The sequence below is a fragment of the Erpetoichthys calabaricus genome, chromosome 1, assembly GCF_900747795.2.
Source record: "Erpetoichthys calabaricus chromosome 1, fErpCal1.3, whole genome shotgun sequence".
NCBI lineage: Eukaryota > Metazoa > Chordata > Cladistia > Polypteriformes > Polypteridae > Erpetoichthys > Erpetoichthys calabaricus.
Window position 1 is genome coordinate 153,629,984 of NC_041394.2, and position 24,479 is coordinate 153,654,462.

At 37.8% G+C, this 24,479-nt stretch overlaps 2 protein-coding genes across 9 annotated transcripts in view; both read left to right on the forward strand.

The window, feature by feature from the left end:
• Positions 1-24,479, forward strand: part of sirt2 (sirtuin 2 (silent mating type information regulation 2, homolog) 2 (S. cerevisiae)) — a 135,148-nt gene that overhangs the window by 109,588 nt on the left and 1,081 nt on the right. The window contains exons 1-15 of one of the 6 annotated variants that reach the window (XM_028807727.2): positions 5,038-5,189; positions 5,733-5,773; positions 6,451-6,502; positions 6,614-6,730; positions 6,927-6,968; positions 7,451-7,557; positions 7,649-7,705; positions 10,716-10,784; positions 22,990-23,119; positions 23,216-23,275; positions 23,360-23,415; positions 23,596-23,672; positions 24,082-24,133; positions 24,239-24,306; positions 24,393-24,459. The exons of 1 other annotated variant lie outside the window; for it this stretch is intronic. In XM_028807727.2, the coding sequence (XP_028663560.2) occupies positions 5,174-5,189; positions 5,733-5,773; positions 6,451-6,502; positions 6,614-6,730; positions 6,927-6,968; positions 7,451-7,557; positions 7,649-7,705; positions 10,716-10,784; positions 22,990-23,119; positions 23,216-23,275; positions 23,360-23,415; positions 23,596-23,672; positions 24,082-24,133; positions 24,239-24,306; positions 24,393-24,459 (1,011 nt within the window). In that variant the 5' untranslated portion in view covers positions 5,038-5,173. Of the gene's footprint in view, positions 1-5,037; positions 5,190-5,732; positions 5,774-6,450; positions 6,503-6,613; positions 6,731-6,926; positions 6,969-7,450; positions 7,558-7,648; positions 7,706-10,715; positions 10,785-22,989; positions 23,120-23,215; positions 23,276-23,359; positions 23,416-23,595; positions 23,673-24,081; positions 24,134-24,238; positions 24,307-24,392; positions 24,460-24,479 lie in introns of those variants that run through there. 4 more of the 6 variants (XM_051920532.1, XM_051920552.1, XM_051920557.1 and 1 more) reach the window with 4 other exon arrangements.
• rinl (Ras and Rab interactor-like) overlaps positions 1-24,479 on the forward strand; it is a 158,644-nt gene that overhangs the window by 65,864 nt on the left and 68,301 nt on the right. The gene's annotated exons all lie outside the window — the stretch shown is intronic.

The following is a 24,479-nucleotide window of genomic DNA, read 5'->3' on the forward strand; positions in this document are numbered from 1 at the left end:
TTTGTCTTTCAGCCTTTGTTTTGTTGATGTTTACTTGCTGAGCTGACTGTTCTTCATGGGCTGCTGCCATGTATTGTGTGTCTTTAATTTTCTGTGACAGTAATACTGTCATGTACGTCCGCTGGCTTGTATGTCTGTAATATACCTTTAATTTTCTCTGGCAGTAATACAGGCGTGCGTGTTGGTAATATGCCTTTAATTTTCTCTGACAGTAATGCTGGCTTGTATGTGGCTGTAATATGCGTCACTGTATTGTGTACCTTTAATTTCCTCTCGCAGTAATACTGGTTTGTATTTCCGTAAAACGCCTGTAATTTTCTCTGACAGTAATATCGCACATCGCACCATGCCCCACGCATCCGCACTTCACCAGAAGACACACACACGGACACCTGGACGCACACAGGGATTTTATTAAAGAGGATAATTGTGTGTGCCCTTTGTAAATCATAATGATAACTGAAATCACCCAAATGTCCCGATGAAAAGTGTACATACCCTTGAATGTTGGGGCTTGAATGTTGGGGCTATACACACAAGTTGACACACACAGGTTCAAATTAAGGTAATTAAGGGAGAGTGTCCACACCTGTAACCTCTTGGATTGTAATCAGTGTCTGTATATAAATAGTCAATTTAAATTCATGCAGAGCTGCACTGACTTTGCTGGATACCAAGCCATTGGGAAAGCAAAAAAAAAAAACTGTCAAAAGGACCTGCGACCTGTAGTTAGGATATAGCGGGTTGGATAATGGATGGATGGATGGTAAACAAAATGTCTTTTGTTTGATCAGTCATATTTTATTTAAGTATGGAACAATATTACAAATTATGTGCTTACCAGCTACTCATTGTTGCCAGTACTACAGTGTACCTTCATGTTGGCCTCTGTATGAATTAGGTGAGGTATCTTTTTTACCTCTACGGTGACATCAGCAGTGGGACTGCAGATCTTTTGTGTCTCATTAACACAGAAGTCCTGAGCCTCCTGCAAACTGTAGAAAATGCTGTTGATGGCACTGATTCAATTTGAAAGATAGTTGCAATTAGTTATGCAGCACATACTTTGATTCACTTTACATTTTGATATCAACAATACTTATCAACAGCAGGTTTCAAAATCACTGAATACTAGCAGTGCTTACTGAGGTGTGTCATGCAAACAGTGTTGCACATTCTTTAAGGTGAGGGTCTCTCAGCCTCTCTGACATGATTGAGATTGCCAGACCCAAATGATCTGATTCCTGAGGATGTCAGAGTGGGCTGTTGTTATCCACCTCTGTCATAGTAAAACACCTAGACTTCACATGAGGTTGAGTAAAAGATGTATCATTTGCGTCTTGCGCAAAATAGTCATTAATGTGACAAAGATTATATGTGAACATCATTTAACACAAAAGACTGAGGTGTCTTTCATGAATCCTTTGTGGTTTCTCTCAAAAGTATTTAACTTATAAATAAATATTACATAACTCTTTGTTTGGACAATGGTCTATGTGCAAATCAAACCTAGGGTACCCACAGGGCTTGAACTCAAGTCGGTACTTTGCGCAGACTGGGAAAGTATGTCGCTTTTGAATTTGAGCCAATGAAGATCCTAAACAGAGTAACTGACTAGCACTGCATTGTGACCATGGTGATGCCAGGGATGCAATTCACTGCTGTGCCTAAAGATCATGTGAAATATAAATTTGAAACATGCCCCAAAGCCCCATTTTGAAATATCTCCACTTTGAAAGCTCAACATGGTAAATTATTTGAAAAACAAGCATATTATGTAGCATATAATGACTAATCTAGTATTCCAAAAAGTCAGTGGTACAGAATTGCAATTTTGACATTAGAAAAACTCCTTTGAAATTTCTAAGTTTCCATCAACAGGTGGTACTTACTGTATATGGTCATTTATGTATAAGCATAAATCTTCTCCTCATATTTGGATCAATAGATATATTAAAGTTCTCCTCATAGATTTACTATTTGGAACAACAGATATATTAAAATTAAAAAGAAAACATTTTGGATTATTCGGTTAAAAATTGTATTTTTGTGTTAAACAAATATTAGGCAGAACAGTGGTAGTGCTGCTGCCTCACAGTAAGGAGACCTGGGTTCGCTTCCCGGGTCCTCCCTGCGTGGAGTTTGCATGTTCTCCCTGTGTCTGCATGGGTTTTCTCCTGGTGCTATGGTTTCCTCCCACAGTTCAAAGACATGCAGGTTAGGTGCACTGGCGATCCTAAATTGTCCCTAGTGTGTGCTTGGTGTGTGGGTGTGTTTGTGTGTGTGCCCTGCGGTGGGCTGGCACCCTGCCTGGGATTTGTTCCTGCCTTGTGCTCTATGTTGGCTGGGATTGGCTCCAGCGGACCCCCATGACCCTGTGTTAGGATATAGCGGGTTGGATATGGATGGATGGACAAACACTAAGTAATAATGGCAGTTTATATAATTATTACGAGTTTATTAGCAAATATAACATTTCTGCTATTCTTGATGAATTTTGTACTGTAATAAACACAATTCCTATGGAGAAATATTTACTCTTCTAAGAAATTGTGCTGAAGATCCAACAGAAACATTAAAATAATTTTAGAGCTTGCATTAAAGTACAGAGAAAAGATATATTTTGAGGTATGGATGTAATAATCAATTTCTAAGGTCTTTTGTGTTATATAACTAAATTCTCACTAATGCAGTATATTGGAATTATTTATTTGGAAAATATGTGGATAGGGATAAAATGTTGATGATACCCAATAATAAAATTAAGTCATATATTAGTTAATTTGTCAAATTTATTTGTCCAGCAATTTTATATTAATACTGATGATAAACGTACATTTTCAGACAGTATTCCTGAAACTATTCCGAATTTTTTTTACTCACGCTGTTGTAAAAAAACTTTAGACAAAGTTACAAACTTACGTTAAAAAAGAGACTAATGTGGCTATTGGCTTTGAAGAAATAGATACTACTAGGGGGCTCCGCCCCCTGCTCGCTTCGCTCACCAACCCCCGGTGTTGGGTAATTATAAATAGCGTGATGTATGTATGAGATATAGCATAGTGTGAAGGTGTAGATGACGCATATAGGAAGCCAAGAATAAATTGCAAGGCACAGTGTAAAGATTTATTGGAAAATTTCTTTGTACACAACATTAGTAGTAAAGATGGTGTCTTGTTCTTGAATGAGTTTCTCTTGGCATGGATCATTTATAACCTTAACTTTAACGTCAGATGAACGTCGAACTCGTGAGAAGGCCACATAAAGTTGTCCATGTCCAAAAACGGTGTCAGAGAGGTAGATGCCAACCTTGTTCATGGTTTGGCCTTGTGATTTGTTGATGGTCATGGCAAATGCAGGTTTAATGGGGAACTGTCGCCGTTTCGTGTGCTATGTGGCGCTTGCGTCTGACTCCTTTGTTTTTGGTGTGCTAGGGGCGCGTTGACTCATTTTTATTTTTGTTAGTGGAGGGGTGCTTTGTGTGTCGTGGGTCTGAATCCTCTTTTTTGTGTGTGTCCTGTTTCGTGTGGTATGGCCTTCGTGTGGCACTTTGTTGCATGGGTCTGTTGCTATGGGCGTGGCGCATCATTTCTCATTTTCCGGTGCTTGGAGGGGGGCTTTGTGTGGCGCCTGCGCACTGCGTCTTTTGCGTCCACGGCCCATGTCCCTGCGTCCATCTGGTTTACCATTCTCGTTTAGTAATATGGATATGGATATGGATGTTAAACTACAACCTCAATGAAAATAATAAAAAATGGCATTTGTGATGAACTTAATTATTATATGTGTACATTATTATATACACAGAATTATATGGTCTGAATATTTTAAAATGGATGTAAAATTGTATAAAAGCAATGCAAACTGTATCCCTATTTAAAATGTTTAAACCTTTTTCATTAGCTGTATCTGTTTTTATTCTGTACCCCTGGCAATGTTTATGATTGAAGATAAATAGATATATTTATTTAGAAAAGCGCGTTTCACCACCGGACCTCTATACTCAACAGACATCTTGTTTGAAAAAACCTGTGCCGCACAGGACTGCTAAGCCTTAATATATCCATTTTAAACTCTGGCATGGAGTGCCTTGCCCACCAATACAGACTCACAAAATACCCCTTTCCTTTCATCTTCTAACACTTGCTACTCATCCATCTGCTATTAAAGCCCCTCGTCAAAATCATCTCCTTATCCTAAACTCAAAAGACACCTAGCAGCGAGCTGTCCTCTGGGCTTCTTCTAGGGATCCAGATATTCTCACACTACTGAGGCCATTTCATATGGTCACAGGTAGGGACTATATTCTGTCACATTATAATCTGGAGGAAATCAGGAGGCTTTCTGCTACTCATTGATGTCATTTTCTATATTCTTACTAGTGCAGAAATTACTTACAGAGCACTCTAATTTCCAGGCAATGCCATTCTTTCCTTTCACACTAGAATGACAACATGCATCACATGTGCCAGTCTATGGTAAAGTCTTGCTGGGTCTGTGGTAATCTTTTCCGACCCGATAACCCATTGCAATATATACAAATACATAAGCACATGGATGAGGACACTGCCAAACAAAAATGGTTTAATGAACTTAGCAGCACCACTAACAAACAAACACAAGGCACAATTTAAATGAACAAAATGCCAAAACATTTCTAACAAAAATGTTTTAACCTATTATATTTTTCAGTTGCAAATTAAACAATTACTATATCGGGGAGATTAAGTAAGCACCATAGTCGACGATCGCTGTAGTCTCCAATGATAGTTCCGTTTCATTTAGTTTTTCCATGTGGTAGATGGCAATAAAGTGACATGCGCAGCACGTTTGAGTAAACTGCAAACTTTAAACGGAATCGGAGTCAACCCCTCAAACACACAGGAAGCCAATTATCCAATCTCGATTGTTATTGGTTTTCCCTAAATGAAAAGAACCAACTACGCGTACAGGCGCTTTGTACATGAATGCGTCCATGCGCGTGTTATGACGTCACATCCGTGTACTAGAGCGTTATTACTCGGTTGCTGATATGGTAACCTGCAGTTACTTCCGCGTTTTTCTTGTCGAACTACTTTAATCGTTACACTGAGACCGGAAAAATAATTGACAACAGACGTAATAAAAAAACGAAGGCTGAAGCTGATCAGAGCCCGAAGATACAAAGGGATCAATGTCTGATTCTCAAGGTAATCACATTTTACTGGTGAACACATCATTTGTTATTAGAGGAGATGAGATGAACTGAAGGGATACCGTCTAGCATACCTTTTTCCGTAAAGCCCAAAGAAACAGGCCGATTTTCCAAATTCAATCGTTCATTCCCGAGGATTGCTGAAACAGAGTAATTAAGTGACAAACCCCAGGAAAGCTTTGAAATGATCGGCCACGTCACAGGCCTCATGGAACCATTTAAATTGACCACTTCTTGATCGAAATAAATTAACAGCTCCTGGAACAAACCAACGTCAATACTGACCCAATGTTTTATTATTAAAGTGTGCCACTCTCCGCCAGATGTTCATTAAAGTCACGTGCTCCTTGAGACACCAGTACTGTTGAGTGACCACTTATTTTATTCCCTGTACACCTGGAGCTTTAAAGACAAGTGAATAGCCAGAAACTTCAAAAACAAATGCATCTGGAAAAGATGTTTAAGAAATAAACTGACAACCTGATCACATTGTGTAGCATTAATCATATTGTGTGTTTTTATTCTGTAATTTTCATAGAACCTGATAGCAGATTGGATGCCAGAGGCCTTAACCCTGAGGTGAGAAGCACCATTTTGCTTTGTTTATGTCAGATTCTCTCATGCATATTCTCAGTTAAAGACTGAAGCTGGTGAAATTCTGTAATTAGACATATAACAGGTTTCATTCCAGACAAAGGATTTGGTGTTAGAATAGCTAATCAATATACACTGGGACTACAGACCAGAAACTTGCAGGTTCCGTTGCTGCCAAGACATTGTGTGAAATGATGCAAATTACTTGCACATGAACATTCATTTTTAAAATAATAAAGGCATTTTTTTAAAGTAGGGGTTACAGAAGCCTGAGCCTATCCCAGCCAGAGTCAGGTACAAGGCAGGAAGCAAACCTGAAAGGGACACCAGTTTCCAATGGGCAAACCTGTGCACCCACCTATCCTGAGTTTGTTTTAGTGATGCCAATGCTTGTTGATGTTGATTAGTGATTGGGCTGTCAGATGGATGTACATGTCAGAATTTAGTGTTAAATCTGATCTGTGCACCTGCCAAGAAAGGGCTTATTTAAAATAAATGTTATTTTATTTACTTTATGAGAAATTGTAGAGTGATGCTTTACATGTGCGGGGAAGCTATTGAGGTTTGTGATCAATTATAAAGCCAGTCTATTGACGAACATTTAGAATGAATAGTTTTCTTGCACAATTTCCTTTTTAAAATTTCTTATGCTGTTTGCTCAGGACTCTGATTCAGACGAGGAGTACAGTGAAGGAGCAGTTGGAGACCCCCAGAGTGAGTGCTGTTTAGTTTTCTGATCACCTTTTTGGCACTATTTCAGAGACTTTGCTCCAAAAACTGTTATCAGCTAAGAATTGATATTTTTTAAATGTATTTGTTTTCCAGTGGATTTCCTGAAAAATTTCTTCTCTCGCACTCTGGGTCTTGGAGGCGAGAGTCAACAGAAAAGTTTGGAGGAGCTCAGTCTGAATGGAGTGGCTAAGTATATCCAGAGTGAAAAATGTGAGCGTATTACATTTGGACCTCTACTTAAACCACCAGCTAGTTACTTTACTGGAATGTCTTTTGGCTATTACTGCTTCACTATAAGGACATCTTTGGTAGTAATGTGTAATCTCATTTAAGATAGTTTTACTAAATTCAGAGAAACAACACTGAATAAAAACTGATAGACACATATTTCTTTTTTCATTTGCAGGTAAAAATATAATCTGCATGGTTGGGGCTGGCATATCCACCTGTGAGTGACCCTAATAAAATAAATACAGCAGTTATTTTGGGCTAATGTTTTGGCACAGTAGGATGAAATTAAGAGCTAGGGGACTGCATAATGAGACTCTTCATTAAACTAGATGAACATGACTCTATCTCTGAAGTTTTTATTAATAGAGCAACATGGTGGGGCAGTGATTAGTGCTGTGTCCTCTTGGATCCAGTATTCTGGGTTCAAATCATCCAGTCATTGTATTTGTGGTGTTGGCAGATTCTGTTTTATGTTTTTATCTAAATCTAAATTGAGATTAATTGTGGGTGTACATGAATGTGCTCTGCAGTAGACTTGTGCCATCACATCTAGACTTTTTTCTTCTTCCTTTGTAATGCTACTGGATAGGCTTCAACCCCTCCTGTGACCTTGAATTAGACTGAATGTGTTAGAAATGTTATTTTTTTGGTCAGTACTTCGCTTCTGGTTATGCTGAAACTTGATTTTGGTTATCTCAGCTGCTGGGATCCCTGATTTTCGTTCTCCTGGTACTGGACTGTATGATAACCTTCAGAAGTATGATCTGCCCTACCCAGAGGCAATATTTGACATTGGATACTTTAAGGTACAGCCAAACATGATAGATTTAAATGTGTGATGGCATGAGTTTGGTTTGCATTACTATGCAGTCTTCTTATATTTATTGTCTACCACAGGAACACCCAGAGCCATTCTTTGCCTTGGCCAGAGAGCTCTATCCTGGGCAGTTCAAGGTGAGACAAACAAAAAGTATTCTGATTGCTTGAAGTGGTCTTGTCCGTTGGAAGAGATGGACATCTGAGATGGTTTTGTGCTGGCAGAGGTGTTATTTAGCTTTTTTGTAATCTATCCGAGATGTCCAGTATAAAATCAACACTAGAGTATTCAATTACAAGCATATTAAAAACATGAGTAGGAGACCATAGGGTCAGATCAGAAGGAGAAAGAAATGGTACCTAAAATTACATCAAAGTCTAAGCCAGTTTTAAGTTCATGCTATGGCCCACCACAGACTGATTTGGAAAAGACAGCCAAAGGAATGGGTCAGCCAGGACCTCGCGCTGCAGGATCTGTCTTAACCAACAGTGAATGTAGGAGCAAAACTGTGAGGGAGGTGTGCAACAATAATTTGCCGATCTCAGGCCAGATATCGGAAAAGCCACTGTGAGTCAATTGCATAAACTACAACAGGATATAGAAGATGGAAACATGCTGTCTAAACTGAAGGTACTGATTACTGTGTTTGGGGTAAATCTAAATTATGCAAATAAGCATATAAAGAAGGATATAGTGTGAACACGCAACAGAGTAGACAGAATAGACAAGCTTAGCTGCTTCAGGATATAAAAGACCAGGAGGTACATTTAAGCAATAATTTTGATGAAAGCCTTAAAACAAATCTAGCAAGAATTTATAATTAATACAGGAAAATACGAGCAAAACTGTGAATAAAATCAGAGTACTTGATGCTCACCTGGTAGAAGTCAAGCAAACGTTTACGACTTGTATTGAAGAAGCTGAACAATTGACATCCACCGCCAACAAAAAACCAACTGCTGTAGAATCTGAGTGCAAAGTGCTTGGTGATACCTGCGTTGGAAGACAGATATAGAAGGAACAACATCAGAATCTAAGGTCTTCCTGAAAACCATGGAAGTCCAAACCCAGTGAAATTTATAGCTGAACTATTTTCTAAAATAATTGGAAAGGACTTTAAATCGAAGGATGAGATTGCAGCAGCGTATTGTACACGTGGATTGATTACCTCAAAACCAAGAAGTATGATTCGACACACTACAAGTTAAAGAAAATTTGATGTTGATTCTCAGATAGAAAGAGGTTATATTTGATAATAACCGTATTCATATTTTCCCAGCGTTCTCTCCTTCAATAGCTGGCAATCAAGCTGCATTCTATAGCATTAAACAGTGCTTATGTAAAGCTAAAATCTCATACAGCCTCAGGTTTCTAGCTATACTGAAAGTGACTGTTGATGACCAATTCTAAACCTAATTTTCCCGTGAAGAAGCAGAAAAAGAGCTAAAAAACACTGATCCTGACATCATCTAAAATATGAGCGAGGTCATATCATGACCTGTTAAAGCAGTCTATCTTAAATGTAATATTTTCTGTAACTATATTTTCAGTTTACTTGTTGACCACTTTTTTCAAGTTACTGGACTGAAATTTATTCTATTAAATATATGTGTATTTTGGTAACTATTAACACTAGAATCCCTGAAGCCTACGAAAAAGTCGCACCTCTTCATCAGCATCTTTGTTTTGCAAATATGTCATTCAGCTTAAGCAACCTGCTATCCCATCCTCCACCGTCGCAGCTGAAGTTCTCCCAGCTCAAGTCTCTTTATCTGGGTGTGAGTTGCCTGGAATTGTATAGGGTAAACAATTTATCATTATTTGGCATACATGCATTTCATGTGTGTTCTTTGTCTACAATGATCGGGGTAAATGTTGGATGACAGGAAATGCGAGGCAAGAAATGTTGAATACATAACTAAAACAGAAACTTTTTCTATGTTATAGTGATAATGATGCAAAGTGTATAATGTGTGAAGACTTTAGTCTAAATATCAAATAAACACATGCACTTTTATTCAAGAATAAAACCAAAGGAAAAAAAAAATCATTCAATTTACACGTTGCTGTCAATGAGTTAAAAACCCAAGCTCAAATGTCAATCGACAGAAAGTTTACATGTCTTCTTGGATGGTGCAGAGGTAAGAACTGAAAAAGTTTGCTTCGATGGGGTATGGGATGGAAGGCTACTTGCTGCCAGTGCTGATTGACACATCTGCAAAACAAAGATACTGATTAGGAGTTGCAAAGGAATTTAAGGAGTCCTGGCATTGCGACTTTTTTCGTAGGCTTCAGGGATTCTAGTGTCAATTAGCAAATATTTTAAAGTGCCATTAGACTTATAAATGTCCTCCCCCTGTCGAGGGTTTATTTTGTATTGGACATGTCCTGTCTCTTGGAGGACTGGGACTCTGTGAAGTATGGTCTATCCTCACTTGGGGAGGCATAATGGGGAAGAGCGCAAGTTACCTCTTATTCATCTTTTTAACCCTCACAACTGTACTTACCAGCATAATTGTAGTCTCCTTAGCCATAATACCTGGCAATAATACTAATTGTTTGAAATTTTGTATGTATAATACAATGGCTTCTTGTACTGGCACATATTCAGTTCAATTCCTAAATGCTTGCCTACAGTGTAGTCAGTGGGTCTGCACCCTTATATATGAAGATACTTGTGAGGTCCTATGCTCCTTCTCGACCACTGAGATCTGCTGATGAACAGCGTCTGGTGATGCCATCTCTGTGTGTTATGAAATCTCAGTCCAAACTCTTCATATGCAGCTCCTGGCTGGTGGAATGAGCTTCCCACCTCCATTTGCAATTCTGACTTCCTCAATGTGTTCAAGAAGAATTTGAAGACTCTTTTATTTTGTGAATTGCTATCTAAATGATAGCGGTTAGCTTTTGTAAATCTGGGAATTATAACTAGTTTACATTTTGTTTTGACCTTTTCACTTGAGGAAATAAATTTTGTGCTCCTGTAACACATGTTCCCAAACAATCCCCAGACTGATGTTACTCGATTACAATGACATGTTTTGTAAGTCTGTTTGGATTAAAGTGTCTGCTAAGAAAATAAATGTAAATGTATGGTTGAGAGACATTCATTGATTCACATTGACTTTTACTTATTTTTTACTACAGCCTACAATCTGCCATTACTTCATCCGACTGTTGAAGGATAAAGGTTTACTAAAGCGCTGTTACACACAGGTCAGTACTGCTATCTAGTTCCTTCTTGATTTGTCTGGGTCCATTCAAATGATGCTTGAATATTAGTGGGGAATGCAAATGACATTTTAGAAGTAAAGCAGATGTTTGGTTAGAGTTACTTGATTCATCAACATTAGAGAAGTGTTGTTGTTTTTTGACTCTTGTGTCTTGACACAAGAGAAAGTGAATTTGTGATCTCATCAAAGGATAAGCTATGCACTCATTACAACTTTTATTAATGCAGTCATTGAACTAGGGTTGCATTGGATAGCTTAGGAAATTGCATCTTCTAGTAGAATATTGTAGAAATAAGGCACAGGTTCCCAAAAAGCTGTTTGAATAGTAAACTGCCTAAATGTTTCACTATTATTTATACTGAAAACAATTAGAACAAAAATGTCATTCACAGTGAAAAGATGACTGGCAATAGACAGATGTAAATGTTTTGCATTTCATAATTTAACTTTCATAATAACTTAAAATGACACAATATTCTCGATCCGGCTTAATCCACTCCATGATTGTAGGGTTCAGAGCCTTTCCAGACAGTGTTGGGCACAAGGCAGAAAACAGCTCTATAAAGAAGCCAGTCCACTGCAGTGTCCACTCATGCACACACCCATACTCACACTTCCACTGGGCCAATTTCAAATCATGGTTAATCTGACTTGCATGTTTAGGGTATGTGGGAGGAAATCCAGACTACAGAAAGGCAGAACATACAAACTCCAAGCAAACAATTACAGAGTGCCAGATTTGAAGCCTTGGATGCTGCTCCCATGTAAATGGAAGCTAAATGATTTGGATTATTCTACAACCTAGTTACAGCACCAGCTTTAAAATCAAGTTAAATCAGATATGGCTAATTTTCAACTATTGAGCATTTTAATAAATAAGGTGATGGACATTAGCACAATGGAATAGACCAGCACCTTTGAATAGTGAATTTTTTTTTATAGTTCCTTTTTTTTGTGACGTTAATTTAATCAGACTTACCATTTTGTGGACATATCTTTAGGCTGTTTATGACACAGACACTAGATATTGCACCATATGTTCTTATAACAATGCAGGCTCACTGTGATCCTTTCTCCCACTTTGCAAGTCATTTTTTTTTCTCTGTAGTGCTATGTCCTTTAAAGCTGCTTTTGAATCCATGCATTTCACAAGAAACAAGTATAGAATGTTAGTGAGATCACACCCAAGAGCTTCATTTATTAACTCACTTGCATCACACTTCCTCATTCACAGTACAACTCATAGCATTTATTTAAATCTTCCAATTCTTTGTTAATACGCACATCCCAGCAGCACTGGACACAAGGTGAGAATCAGATCTGAACAGGGTAACAACCTTTCACAGTAGAATCTATTATCAGTTGTGTTAAACATTTTATTGGACTATTATTTTATTGCCATAGACTGTAATAATAAAAAAAAGCAGAAAAAGTAAACAAGTTACTGATGTGCAAGGCAAGCATTTGGGTGTAGTTGAAAAGGCAATGTTAAACCCTGAAGGGTGACAGTTCATTTTCACACCTTTGAATCACTGCAAAATTGAGGAATTTAACCTGCCGGTACTCCCAACTATAAAAAATATGTATAGAGCATATTTAATATTAGGGAATTAAGACAGTAAAACACCCTGTTCAGCCCAACAAGGATCACAAATCCTATTCACTTACTCTTTCAAAAATAATATCAAGAAGAGTTTTTCCTATTAGTCTCTTTAGGTAAAGGCATCAACCAAATATAATAAAGCAATATTAAGTAGTTTATTTTTATGCTTGAAATTTAGAACAGAACTTATTTTTAATAAGAATACTGTTCAGTTATTAATAGGAAGGCATGTTTCTTTCTCTTTAATGGTTTGTTTTATAAAGCATTTCAATCAACATTGAAAAAACAAAACGTCCAATTGCAACAGGTTATCTTGTGCATAAAACATAGTTGGCAATGCCTCATCCTATAGGAAATTGTTTTCACTGGATAGTGAATGATGACCACAGAAATCGACTAGCTGTAGAATTACTTCATGACATATTTCTTGTAATGACAAGACTGGTGTGTATGTATCACATATTTTAAACTTATTTTGCTTATAATGAGAACACTTGAAGATGCGGACACGTAAAAGGTAATAGATAAAAAATCAAATAATAGATAAAAGTCGTATTTGACTTTTTCTTAACATTCAGAGCTAGTAGGTGGTTATTTTTGTTGCATAAGCTTCAACAGGTTTTTTGGTAAGATTAATGTGCTTAATATGTTCCTCTTCAGGAAGTGGTGCATATTTTTCTGATCGCAAGTACTGTATATACCCTACTATATATAACATAAGCTGTAGGTTAATCTTATTTTTTAATTTTTAAGTAAACTAATAATGTCCCATATATTTTCTAATGATTAAATTAAATTTAATATATTTATATTGCAATAGAAGAGTTATAATACAACAGTCAAACATGGTTTGCAGTAAACAAAAGGTAAAAAGTTAGTCCAATCAAAAATACAAACAATACAGTAACGAAAAGAGAGAGTTAAGATTTATTAATCTTAAACTACCTAAATGTCCATTATGTTATAATTCCTCATATTGAATAAACAGGAGTTAAGCAAAAAATATCGTCGGGAGTCCAGCAGACTTATTTTAGAATAGCATGAATGTTTTTTTGCTAAATTTTAAAGAAGTTCTGAAAGTTCTATGCAAATCATTTTTTTCTAATTTGATGTAATATAAGGTATCATATTTCAATACAGTTATGGTGGGTTCAATAGGATTTTTCCCACTGTGTAATATTAGTCGACCTGATAATAATATAGTGTGGGAAATCATGGTAAGTTTAATACAAGATTCCTTCCAGTATAACTCCAAACAAACTGAAAGATGATTTGGGATGATAGTAATTTGGATGATATCTGATAAATAAAATTTCATCATTTTTAAAGACCCAATCCCTAATATATTTTAGATCATTTCTTTTAGGAGAGGTGTACAGTGATCCCTCGCTATATCGCGCTTCGCCTTTCGCGGCTTCACTCCATCGCGGATTTTATATGTAAGCATATTTAAATATATATTGCGGATTTTTCGCTGCTTCGTGGGTTTCTGAGGACAATGGGTCTTTTAATTTCTGGTACATGCTTCCTCAGTTGATTTGCCCAGTTGATTTCATACAAGGGACGCTATTGGCAGATGGCTGAGAAGCTACCCAGCTTACTTTTCTTTCTCTCTCTCTTGCGCTGACTATCTGTGATCCTGACGTAGGGGGATTGAGCAGGGGGGCTGTTCGCACACCTAGACGATACGGACGCTCGTCTAAAAATGCTGAAAGATTATCTTCACGTTGCTACCTTCTGTGTGCAGCTTTTAAGTATGCTGCACGGTGCTTAGCATACTTAAAAGCTCAAAGGGCACGTATTAATTTTTTTATCTGTCTCTCTCTATCTCTCTCTAACTCTCTCTCTCTGCTCCTGACGGAGGGGGTGTGAGCTGCCGCCTTCAACAGCTTTGTGCCGCGGTGCTTCGCATACTTACAAGCCAAACAGCCCTATTGATCTGTTTGCTCCTTTGAAGAGGAAGATATATGTTTGCATTCTTTTAATTGTGAGACAGAACTGTCATCTCTGTCTGGTCATGGAGCACAGTTTAAACTTTTGAAAAAGAGACAAATGTTTGTTTGCAGTGTTTGAATAACGTTCCTGTCTCTCTACAACCTCCTGTGTTTCTGCGCAAATCTGTGACCCAAGCATGACAATATAAAAATAACCATATAAACATATGGTTTCTACTTCGCGGATTTTCTTATTTCGCGGGTGGCTCTGGAACGCAACCCCCGTGATGGAGGAGGGATTACTGTATCTGATGAGCAATTATAATATGGGTTACTGCTTGTTTTGCACAGGTTACTGAAGTGTGAATGTTATAAATAATCGAATTCCATTTATTTGTAGGTGTCTTTCTCAATGTTGCTTGAAGACTGTCACATTTTGTGACTTTTCCAGCAATTTTCAGTTGTAGCATTCATTTACATAATCTTCATTTACGTAAACTGGTAATGTGACATGCCCAGTGACTCACTCCAACTTCTCTGTAACCCGTTACAATAAAATTGAACTTTGATTTTTGTTTTCAGTTGTAGGGTTGGGCTCTGTGTGCATGATAGCTGACAACCAATGAATACTTTTTTGGAAGTACAATTCATGTAATGAATTTTATCCAGAAATGTGATTTTTTGTATTTTATAGGCAGAAGAAAAGTGCTTCTGTCTGATGTTTTGTTTTTAATGTAGCATGACTAAATGGAAAAAGAAGAAAATGCCATTGAGACTGCGGCTGAACTCGCTATTACATGTTAACCCTTTACAGCACCAACAGCATGTTATTGGCTGTCAGAGAAAGGGGGTGAACATGACTGTGCTGGATGGATGGCACTCAGTTGGTAAATGTGACATAGCCGATAATAATGAGTCATTTAAATTGAAATGGTTCACTGACGAGATCAGCAACTTGCAAACAACAAGTATGACATACGCCACGAATCAAAGGCACATAATGTGACATCAGCTTAAGACTGCGTGTGTACCTTGACATTCACTGATAGGTTTTGCGAATACATTCCTACCGATGTTATTCTCATTACTGATTAAAATATTTTAGAGTGTAAACATTGTTGGAGGGTTAGGAAAGTTGGGCAAGTCTTTTTACCAAGTTGCTAATTTGTAAACCGAAAAATACTTACGTTAAGTGAATTTCATATTTTATAATAAAGCTGATCGAAAGGTGCAAACAAGTTGTCGTATTTCTGAAGGTTGAAATACCTATTGAATTAGATGAGTTAAATACTGTATAATTGAGGTGTGACTGGAACACAAAATTACCCTTTAGCAGAGCAGCAGGCAACAGCTTCTCTGCCTTAAATTGTTCCCTAATTTGGTTCCATATGTTGAGTGAATGAAGCACAGATTTGATTGCTAATAAACTGTCGATAATTACTGATGCCTTCAGCACAGTGTAGGGCATACAAATAGGAGTTTTTCAATATTTTCTTTTAGAAAGAACCAAACAGGTGCATTTTTAGCCCCTTGTACTTTTTCCATTCTTTCAGAGTTATTCACAGCTCAGTAGTCAAGTTAGAGGTCAGTTAGTGCCAAGCCACTTTCTACATTTTGTAGGTCATCCTTTTAATATGTGGCCTTTTTGCCTTCCACATACATTAGATTAGAATTAAGCTTTTTTAAAAAAGGGATTTGTTAATAGATATGGGACCTCAAAGGAAACGTTCATGTGTTGCATCAGCCAGCAGTTGGTCCAGGGTGCAAATTCTAGCACCTCAATAAAACAAAAATTAGAACCTGCTTAGTCCAATAACAGAATTGCTAGGGACTGGAGACTATGCTGGCAGCATCAAGCGTTAGGTAGGAACCAATGAACCAAGACTCACTTTAATGGGGCCACTTTTAGAGACATCAATTAGTGTAACATGCACATCAGAGATGCATGTCATATTTACCAGAAACACACTTCAAAGCTTGTATGCTGAGACAGAGAACTTGCAATATGCACACCACTTCTTTATTTCAAGTGGAAGAAACAAATATTCTATGTTAAGGTTGTAAGTTAACCTCAGTTATTTAAAGCTTATCTGCAAAAAGGTGAGACTCTGTGCAAAACAGAGTGCTATGCTAGATTAAGTCACATGCCTCTGTAAATATAATGACATTTATGTGCTGCTTTAAGCAAATTTTAGCCAATCTTCATGATTATATATACATGAAAAGCAACCAGAACAAGAATCTCACTTTTATGGTATTATCATGAATTCAGTAGTTTGTTCATGCATTGTTTATTGATAAACACAGGTTACCAAATGTAAATGTGTGCTTCAAATACAATTTCTCACAAAGCGTTTGCAAAACAAAAAAAGATTTGTGCAAGGCTGTATAAATGATAAAAACATATACTCTGACCTTCAATATAAATAAAAAACATTCTTGTCTGGTAAATAAGTCAGGTTAAAAATTGCAGACTGACCTTGCAGATGGACAGAAGTTGAAACTCTTGGAGAACTCTAAAAATGAAACTATCAAAATGGTACAACTGTACCACTCTAAGCTAAACTTAAAACTGTACAATGCATAAAATAATACATTACTCAACAGTATGAGTCACTGTTATTAAGAGATTAAAATAAAAGTTAATGTTCTTTTTTGTATTATAAATGTTACCTTATTTTTGTTACTTAATGATGTTATGAAAACAGTTGGGATCACAAATGGACTTTTAGTTTCTAAAACTAATATGGTCATCTGAAGAAACCTATTACTCTTGAAAACAGTTGGGATCACAAATGGACTTTTAGTTTCTAAAACTAATATGGTCATCTGAAGAAACCTATTACTCTTGAGTGATTTCTGTAATATTATTTTGCTTTAATGTAAAAATATGTTTTCCTGGGGCGGCACGGTGGCGCAGTGTGTAGCGCTGCTGCCTCGCAGTTGGGAGACCTGGGGACCTGGGTTCGCTTCCCGGGTCCTCCCTGCGTGGAGTTTGCATGTTCTCCCCGTGTCTGCATGGGTTTCCTCCGGGCACTCCGGTTTCCTCCCACAGTCCAAAGACATGCAGGTTAGGTGGATTGGCGATTCTAAATTGGCCCTAGTGTGTGCTTGGTGTGTGGGTGTGTTTGTGTGTGTCCTGCGGTGGGTTGGCACCCTGCCTGGGATTGGTTCCTGCCTTGTGCCCTGTGTTGGCTGGGATTGGCTCCAGCAGACCCCCGTGACCCTGTGTTCGGATTCAGCGGGTTGGAAAATGGATGGATGGATGGATATGTTTTCCTTCAGAGATTTAGCTTTGATCAGAACAGATGTATAGAGTAATTGTTAGGATATAAACATAATGACTTGCTACAATGTGTTGGGGTTTTAACTAGTTTGTGAGTATAGAATCCATGACATTTTAAAGTCACCATATGTAGACAATGATTTAAGAAGTGAAGCTGTCAATATTATTAGACATTTAGTCTTTTACAATGGCATATGGACAACTGGTGCAAACCGCGTTGTATTTTGTACAAATTTTTGTTCTTAGTATCAGTTAGAATAGGATGCTTGAAATGTTATTGTTTACTTGTGCATTAAAAAAGAAATAAATGCTCTGGTAATTACAAGTCGTTTAAGTTGGGGAAGTAATTTTTTTTATTTCATCCATCCATCCATCCATCCATCCATTCATTCTCCAATGTGACTAATGCAATTATGGTCAAAGAATATTTGAGGAAAGAATCTGGCACTGGTTGTGTACCAGTCCATTGCAGTATACACTGGATCACACAGAGCCAGTCTAATGGCCATTAGCCCAACCCATTGTCCTTGGGTGTGACTTCTAACTTCTTAGAGAAAGTCTAATGCAAACATGGTTGACATATACATATAGAGTATTTTAAAGTCAAAGTGATTCTTTTGACACTGCGCCTTGCTCATGTACACTTTATTAATTAAACGGAAAAAATTGTATTTTATATTTTCAAGCCAATTAATTATTTAATGTCTAAAAAGTGTTAGGAAATAAATATTTATAAAATTGCTCATTGTTTTGACTAATTTTTTTCCCCTTTAACAATCATATTCATGCACTGCTTCCAAGTCAGAGGAAAGATGTTTTTCAATTCTAGCCATTCAGAAACAAAATCCAGAATATACGTAGCTAACAATAACACAACAAAACACACAGAAAAGCGAATTTGAATGTTAATTTTATCTTTGATCATTAAATAGTACTAGGGTGTTGTACCGTGTTAGCCATTATGAATGTAGTGAAAAGTCAAGCAAAATGACACCTTTTATTGGCTAACTAAAAAGATTACAATATGCTTGCATATTGTAATCTTTTTAGTTAGCCAATAAAAGATGTCATTTTGCTTGACTTTTCACTATATTATTAAATAGTGGAAAGGTTAAAGTCTTCTTACCCTGTGCAAGACAGGATTCCCATTGCTGAGGTAAAAATATACACATATGCTGTATAATCAGTAAATGTATAGGAAGCTGTAAATTTCTGTCCATCCATCTTTGCATCCCACTTAAACAATTGGAGAAATGGGGACAACCAGTGTCTGTTCTGCCAATATGGAGTGAAAGACAGGACCTAATCCCGAAGAGAACAAGAGTTCCTTGTACAGCACATTCGTAGGCCGTCATATTCACAATCAATTTAGACTTGAGAGTTACCCAGATGTGCACAACTTTAGGATGTGTGAAGAAGGTGAAGGACACTGAGTTGTTTTTCCAGCCCTGTGTTTTAATGTATATAGTAGTGGCCAAAGGTTTTGGCAGTGACACAAATGTTGTGTTTTGCAAAATTTGCACCTTCAGTTTTTGTGGTGGCAATTCAGATTGTTTTTATATTATTGTGCAGAGTGATGAGATGCATATTAATTCATTGCTAAGAGCTATATTAGCATGAAAAGTTGACATTATCACAAAAAACATTTTCACTTATTTTGGCTCTTGCACAAAATGATAGCTAAAAGTGTCCAGCAAGTACCAGGACCATCTCCTCCGGAGGAGTAAGCTACAGAATCATGTTGCCACCAGTGCAGCGCTTGCTCAGTATTGGCAGCAGGTGGGTTTGAGTGCTTCTGCACTCACAGTGAGGGGAAGAATTTTGGACAACGGCCTTGCGTCAAGAAGGGCAACAAAGAAGCCACTTCTTTCCAAGAAAAACATCAAATACAGACTGAAATTCTGCAAGATGTACAGGGATTGGACAACAGAAGACTGGTGCAAAGTTATATTTTCAGATGAATCCTTCTTCTGACTATTAGGGAGATCTCAAAAATTGATTGTCTGGAGAAGGAAAAGGTGAACGCTACCATGAGTTCTTTGTCGTGAAGCATGCTGAGACATATGTGGGGTTGCTTCTCATCCAAGGGATTGGGCCCACTCACAATTCTGCCCAAGAACACTGCCATAAATTAAGAATGGTATCAAAACGTCCTCCAAGAGCAACTTCTCCCAACAATCCAGGCACAATTTGGTGATTGCGCACCATGTCACAAGGCAAAAGTGATAACGAAGTGGCTCGGAAATCATAACATTGAAAGTTTTGACTCTTTACATAAATTTGATGTATTTGCCAATAAAAGCATTTTTCTGTAATTTTTATAATTGTTCTTCAGTATACCATAGAACCATGTAAAAAAATAATCTGAAAATGCCGAAGCAGCACAGTTTGCAAAATACAATATCTGTGTCACTGCCAAAACTTTTGACCACTATTGTACATCTGTGTATTTTATTTAATCAGGGTCTTCTCATCCATTGGGTACCAGAGAGGCCATATTGCTCTGTCTGATGGGCCTCCAAAGATTTCTGTTTCCCTGAACTCAATAGAGAAAAGGTCAGACATTTTCAGATCATTAGTTCTAGGGGCATGTGCTTTAGTCAGGGATTAGGCAAATAACATTGAGACATAACTATATGTTTGCAGGCTATAAACTGAGAAATTCCAAAGGTAGTTGTATATCAGTGGGCTTTATAAAAATAAATTCAAATTCAATTGACTTTGGAAGAAATTATGGTACCCATGCATACATTCCAGGCATGAGGAAAACATGAAAACTCCACAGAGACGGTGAATAGATCTTGATCTAAACCCAGAATTCTAAGGCATCAGCAATAAACCACCAAGTGACTCATTTAATTTGTATGACAAAAAAGAAGGAGCAGCAAGGTTCATCTGGACAGCCAAGAAATGAAACCGTGTAATTGACAGAGATTTTGGAGGGTTTTTCTCAAAGCAACCTTCTCCATCTTCGTAAGATAATTTTGGACTCTTTATTCCGTGCCAATATTAAATTCCTTAATTTATATCACTTGCACTTTTTAAGTTTTCATTTTGCATAAAAGTTGAGAATTTGGTTTTGATTGGTCAAAGATTTTTGAAGGATAACTTTTACTATGTAGACCGATACCTTTAAATCACTTGGCAAGATGTTTCAGAAAATAAACTTGCTGTTGACGTGATTGCTATTTTTGATTCCACGGATGATTAGACCATCACGTATACTTCTCATATGATATATATTATTGCTTTCTTTAGGATTCCAAATCATTATCTTTCCATCAAATTGGAGTCTGGACATAAACTGTACCATGTTTGTTTGCTCTCCTTTATCTCATACTGCCCAAATTCCACGGTCCTCCTCTGGAATATTTTGCTATTAGGTTAGACCTCGCTCCAGCCTTTATAATCTGCCATCAAAAATTACTAATATCTTCTTGTTGGCTGTGTTATAAGAAGAACTATCATTGAAGTTCTGGCAGTACAAATGAACAGTTTTTTCTCATAATTTGATGAGTTTTTTTGTCTAGTGGATGCTGATCTGAGGAATGCACGTCTACCTGTAGTACCCTGGGTGTCTTCAGTTCTGGCATCTTCCTGTTCTTCCAGGGTATCAATAGTCATGACCGTGATAGACTAGTGCAATAAGGACACAAGATTGGTGCAGAAGTGCAAGTTTATTCATACAGGTGCAAAATATTTAATACTAGCTGTGTAAGCCTGTACTGTCAAAAGCACAGGGTCCTTAGAAACTGTTGAAATCGTCAGGAAAAAAATTAGAATCTAGAGATGTCAGGTAATTGAAAGGAACTACTTTGGGCATTTCTCTAATAGGAGGTTTGGTGTTGCCGACGTGCTTGCATCGTTTGTGCATTAGCAGCTAAGCGACTGTCTTTCTTTGGAAGTTTCTTTTTGCTGATGTGCTTGCCTCGCTAGTGTATTAATGGCGGGAGGAAAAGTAAAAGGGATACTATTTTGCTGATGTGCTCGCCTCGCTTCTTTATTAACCGCTAAGTGAGTGACTCTTTCTTCTTTCTTCAGAGGTTTCGCTTTGCCGACGTGCTGGCCTCGCTTGTGTATACTCGGAGGTGGAGCCCTTATCCCAACTCCATCTCTCACTTCTGGGCCAGACAGATACACACACACTTCCACACGTAGACGTTTATGTATAAGATATGTCATAAAATCCATAGCATAGCAAGAAGTTTCTTAAAATTGAAGCAATAAGCAGAATCCTTAATTAGATAAAATCTAGGCTAAAACCAGATTGAATCGGAATTTACGCTGTACTCCAGAGCTCTCTTTCGCTTACTAGTCTTCTCTGCTCACCCTAAGGTCTACTCAGCAGGGCTAAGACCCTGGCAATTGCATTCATCCTTATTTTGGTTCTCCCATTCTCATTCAGCTCTGCATGGTTGATCTCCCCAGGAGCACTACCCTCGCTCCCCACAAGGGACTTCCCAAGCTGTAATTGCCTCCTTTCTGCAGCACTGGCTCAACCACCTGATTCTCAATTCCTTTCTTTTTCTGTGTTCCTCGATTTTTCTCTTTTCTGTTCCCTTCTGTTTAGAATATTTACAGCCCTGTGAGTATAGATGCCTCACTAACAAGCCACAGAGCACCAGTAAGGAATGGCGGAGCTAACTGTGCTCTTGCACATGAATAGACAGTCGTCCAATTCCCCTTAAGCACTATGTAGCCTTACTGCTTTTCTTCCGTACACCCACACTCACCGAGCACAGAGTCTGAACTGCACCGTTTCTTGCACTGGCACTGATCTTTAATGGACCCTGAACACGCTTCACCACACTCCCATAAATGATATGCAGGTACCAAAAAGAAAAGCAATACTGCAAAGAAAGAGTTACTTGAGGACAGAGATGTGTGAAAACATCTCAAAAACATTGCAATCTGAACAAGAAATGACATGCTAGTTTTCACTTTCATGTGCAGCTGCTACTGTTGAGTATTAACATCTTTGGTCTAAAGCTGTGTATGCTTCTATACCACTACACACACTCCTCAACCTTCTTTATTAATACAAATGCTTCTTTTCCACTGTGCATTTAATCACATTAATGGAATAAAAGCATCAGAAAATGAGTGATAACTCTAGTGGGTGGGGTCTTAATGTTATAGTTATATTGCTCCTTTCTGTGGTTAGAGACCACTTCCTTGATGCTGCTTGCAGCAGCACTATATGCACTTGTAGACATTTCTGAGAGCCAAATCCGTTTTTTCCATATTGTCTGGAAATCCGTTTGGTTTTCATTGTGTGAATAGTTTTTGAGCTTTGTTGAGTGATGTTATTTGAAGTGAGAGCGAAGCGGCTACTCATACCGGTGCATTTTGTTTCTTCTGACAGAATATTGATACTTTGGAGCGTGTTGCAGGGTTATCTGTTGAAGACCTGATTGAAGCTCATGGCACCTTCTACACTTCACATTGCATCTCTGCCTCCTGCAGGCAACAGTACCAACTTCCCTGGATGAAAGGTCAGGAGTTATGTTGTGTTTGGCGCCCCATAAAATGTCCAATTCTGTTATAGAACAACCTGTAAATGTGTTTTATTTATTTATTTTTTATCCCAGAAAAAATATTCTCTGAGGAGATTCCAAAGTGTGAAAAATGCAATAGCTTGGTGAAGCCAGGTGAGAAGCATTTGCTATTTGCAAATGGTTTTAATCTCAAACAAGCTTCAGTTTGAGCACATCACTCTTTTTCTCCCCTTCTAGACATTGTTTTCTTTGGAGAGAGCCTTCCAGCGCGTTTCTTTTCATCTGTGCAGTCAGTGAGTGTGAAAGGTCTTTGTCCTGTTGCCCCATGTGGGGCTCCATTCAATGCTATATTCAGTTGTGGCGCTGCCATTGTTTTTATTTTTAACTTGTGATACCCACTCTCATGCTTTAGTTAATCGTTTGGAAGCTCATCTTTAGACATTGTTTGAACATGATTCTTTTTTCCTGTATAGGATTTCCCTGCCTGTGACCTGTTGATCATCATGGGCACATCTCTTAAAGTTCAGCCCTTTGCCTCATTGATTAGCAAGTATGTGCCCATCTAATTTCATTTATATGGTGTTACCTTGCCTCCTGACATGTGCTGTAGTCTCTGTAATTGTACTTAAATTGTGTAACTTTAATGGCTACTAGTGTTTTATGCCTAGTTTGTACTTCTTTTATTCTGGCTGCATCCAATGTTTAATGAAAGATGAGGTTGTACATGAAGACATTAGACAAATCAGTGTATTGATCTACCATTGGAGAATCGGGCTATTTTACCAGAGCTATTGGCCAATATGAACGAGTTTTGAACTTGGACGTATTTGTAAACATTTTTGTGTTGTTTGTATCATCTTATTTTTACTGGTCTTTTTAAAGACACTGTTGTGTGGAACATCCAGCTTATTTTCTTATTTGAGATAACACTGGTTGATTTTTCTTATCATTTTGTCCAGAGTTCCCAGCAGTACACCTCGACTCCTGATTAATAAGGAAAAGGCAGGCAAGGTGAGGAAAGCTTGGTGGATGATTTTAGGATAGAGGTTATCTCTCTGTCCCATCTGTCTGTCTGTCTATTTGAAGACATTGTAATCTGTTTGCTTCTTCTGACAGTCTGATCCCCTAATGAGCATGCTTGGCCTGGGTAGTGGCATGGACTTTGATTCCGAGAAGGCATACCGGTAAGATCTGTCACACTTTTTGTTTTAATTCCCTTCTGCAGAAATTTTGCTACTGTGATTTTCTTTTGTGTGTGTTTTTATTCCAGGGATGTAGCGTACCTGGCGACCTGCGATGATGGCTGTAGAAAACTTGCAGAGTTGCTTGGATGGAAGGTAGCTGTTGTTTTAATCTT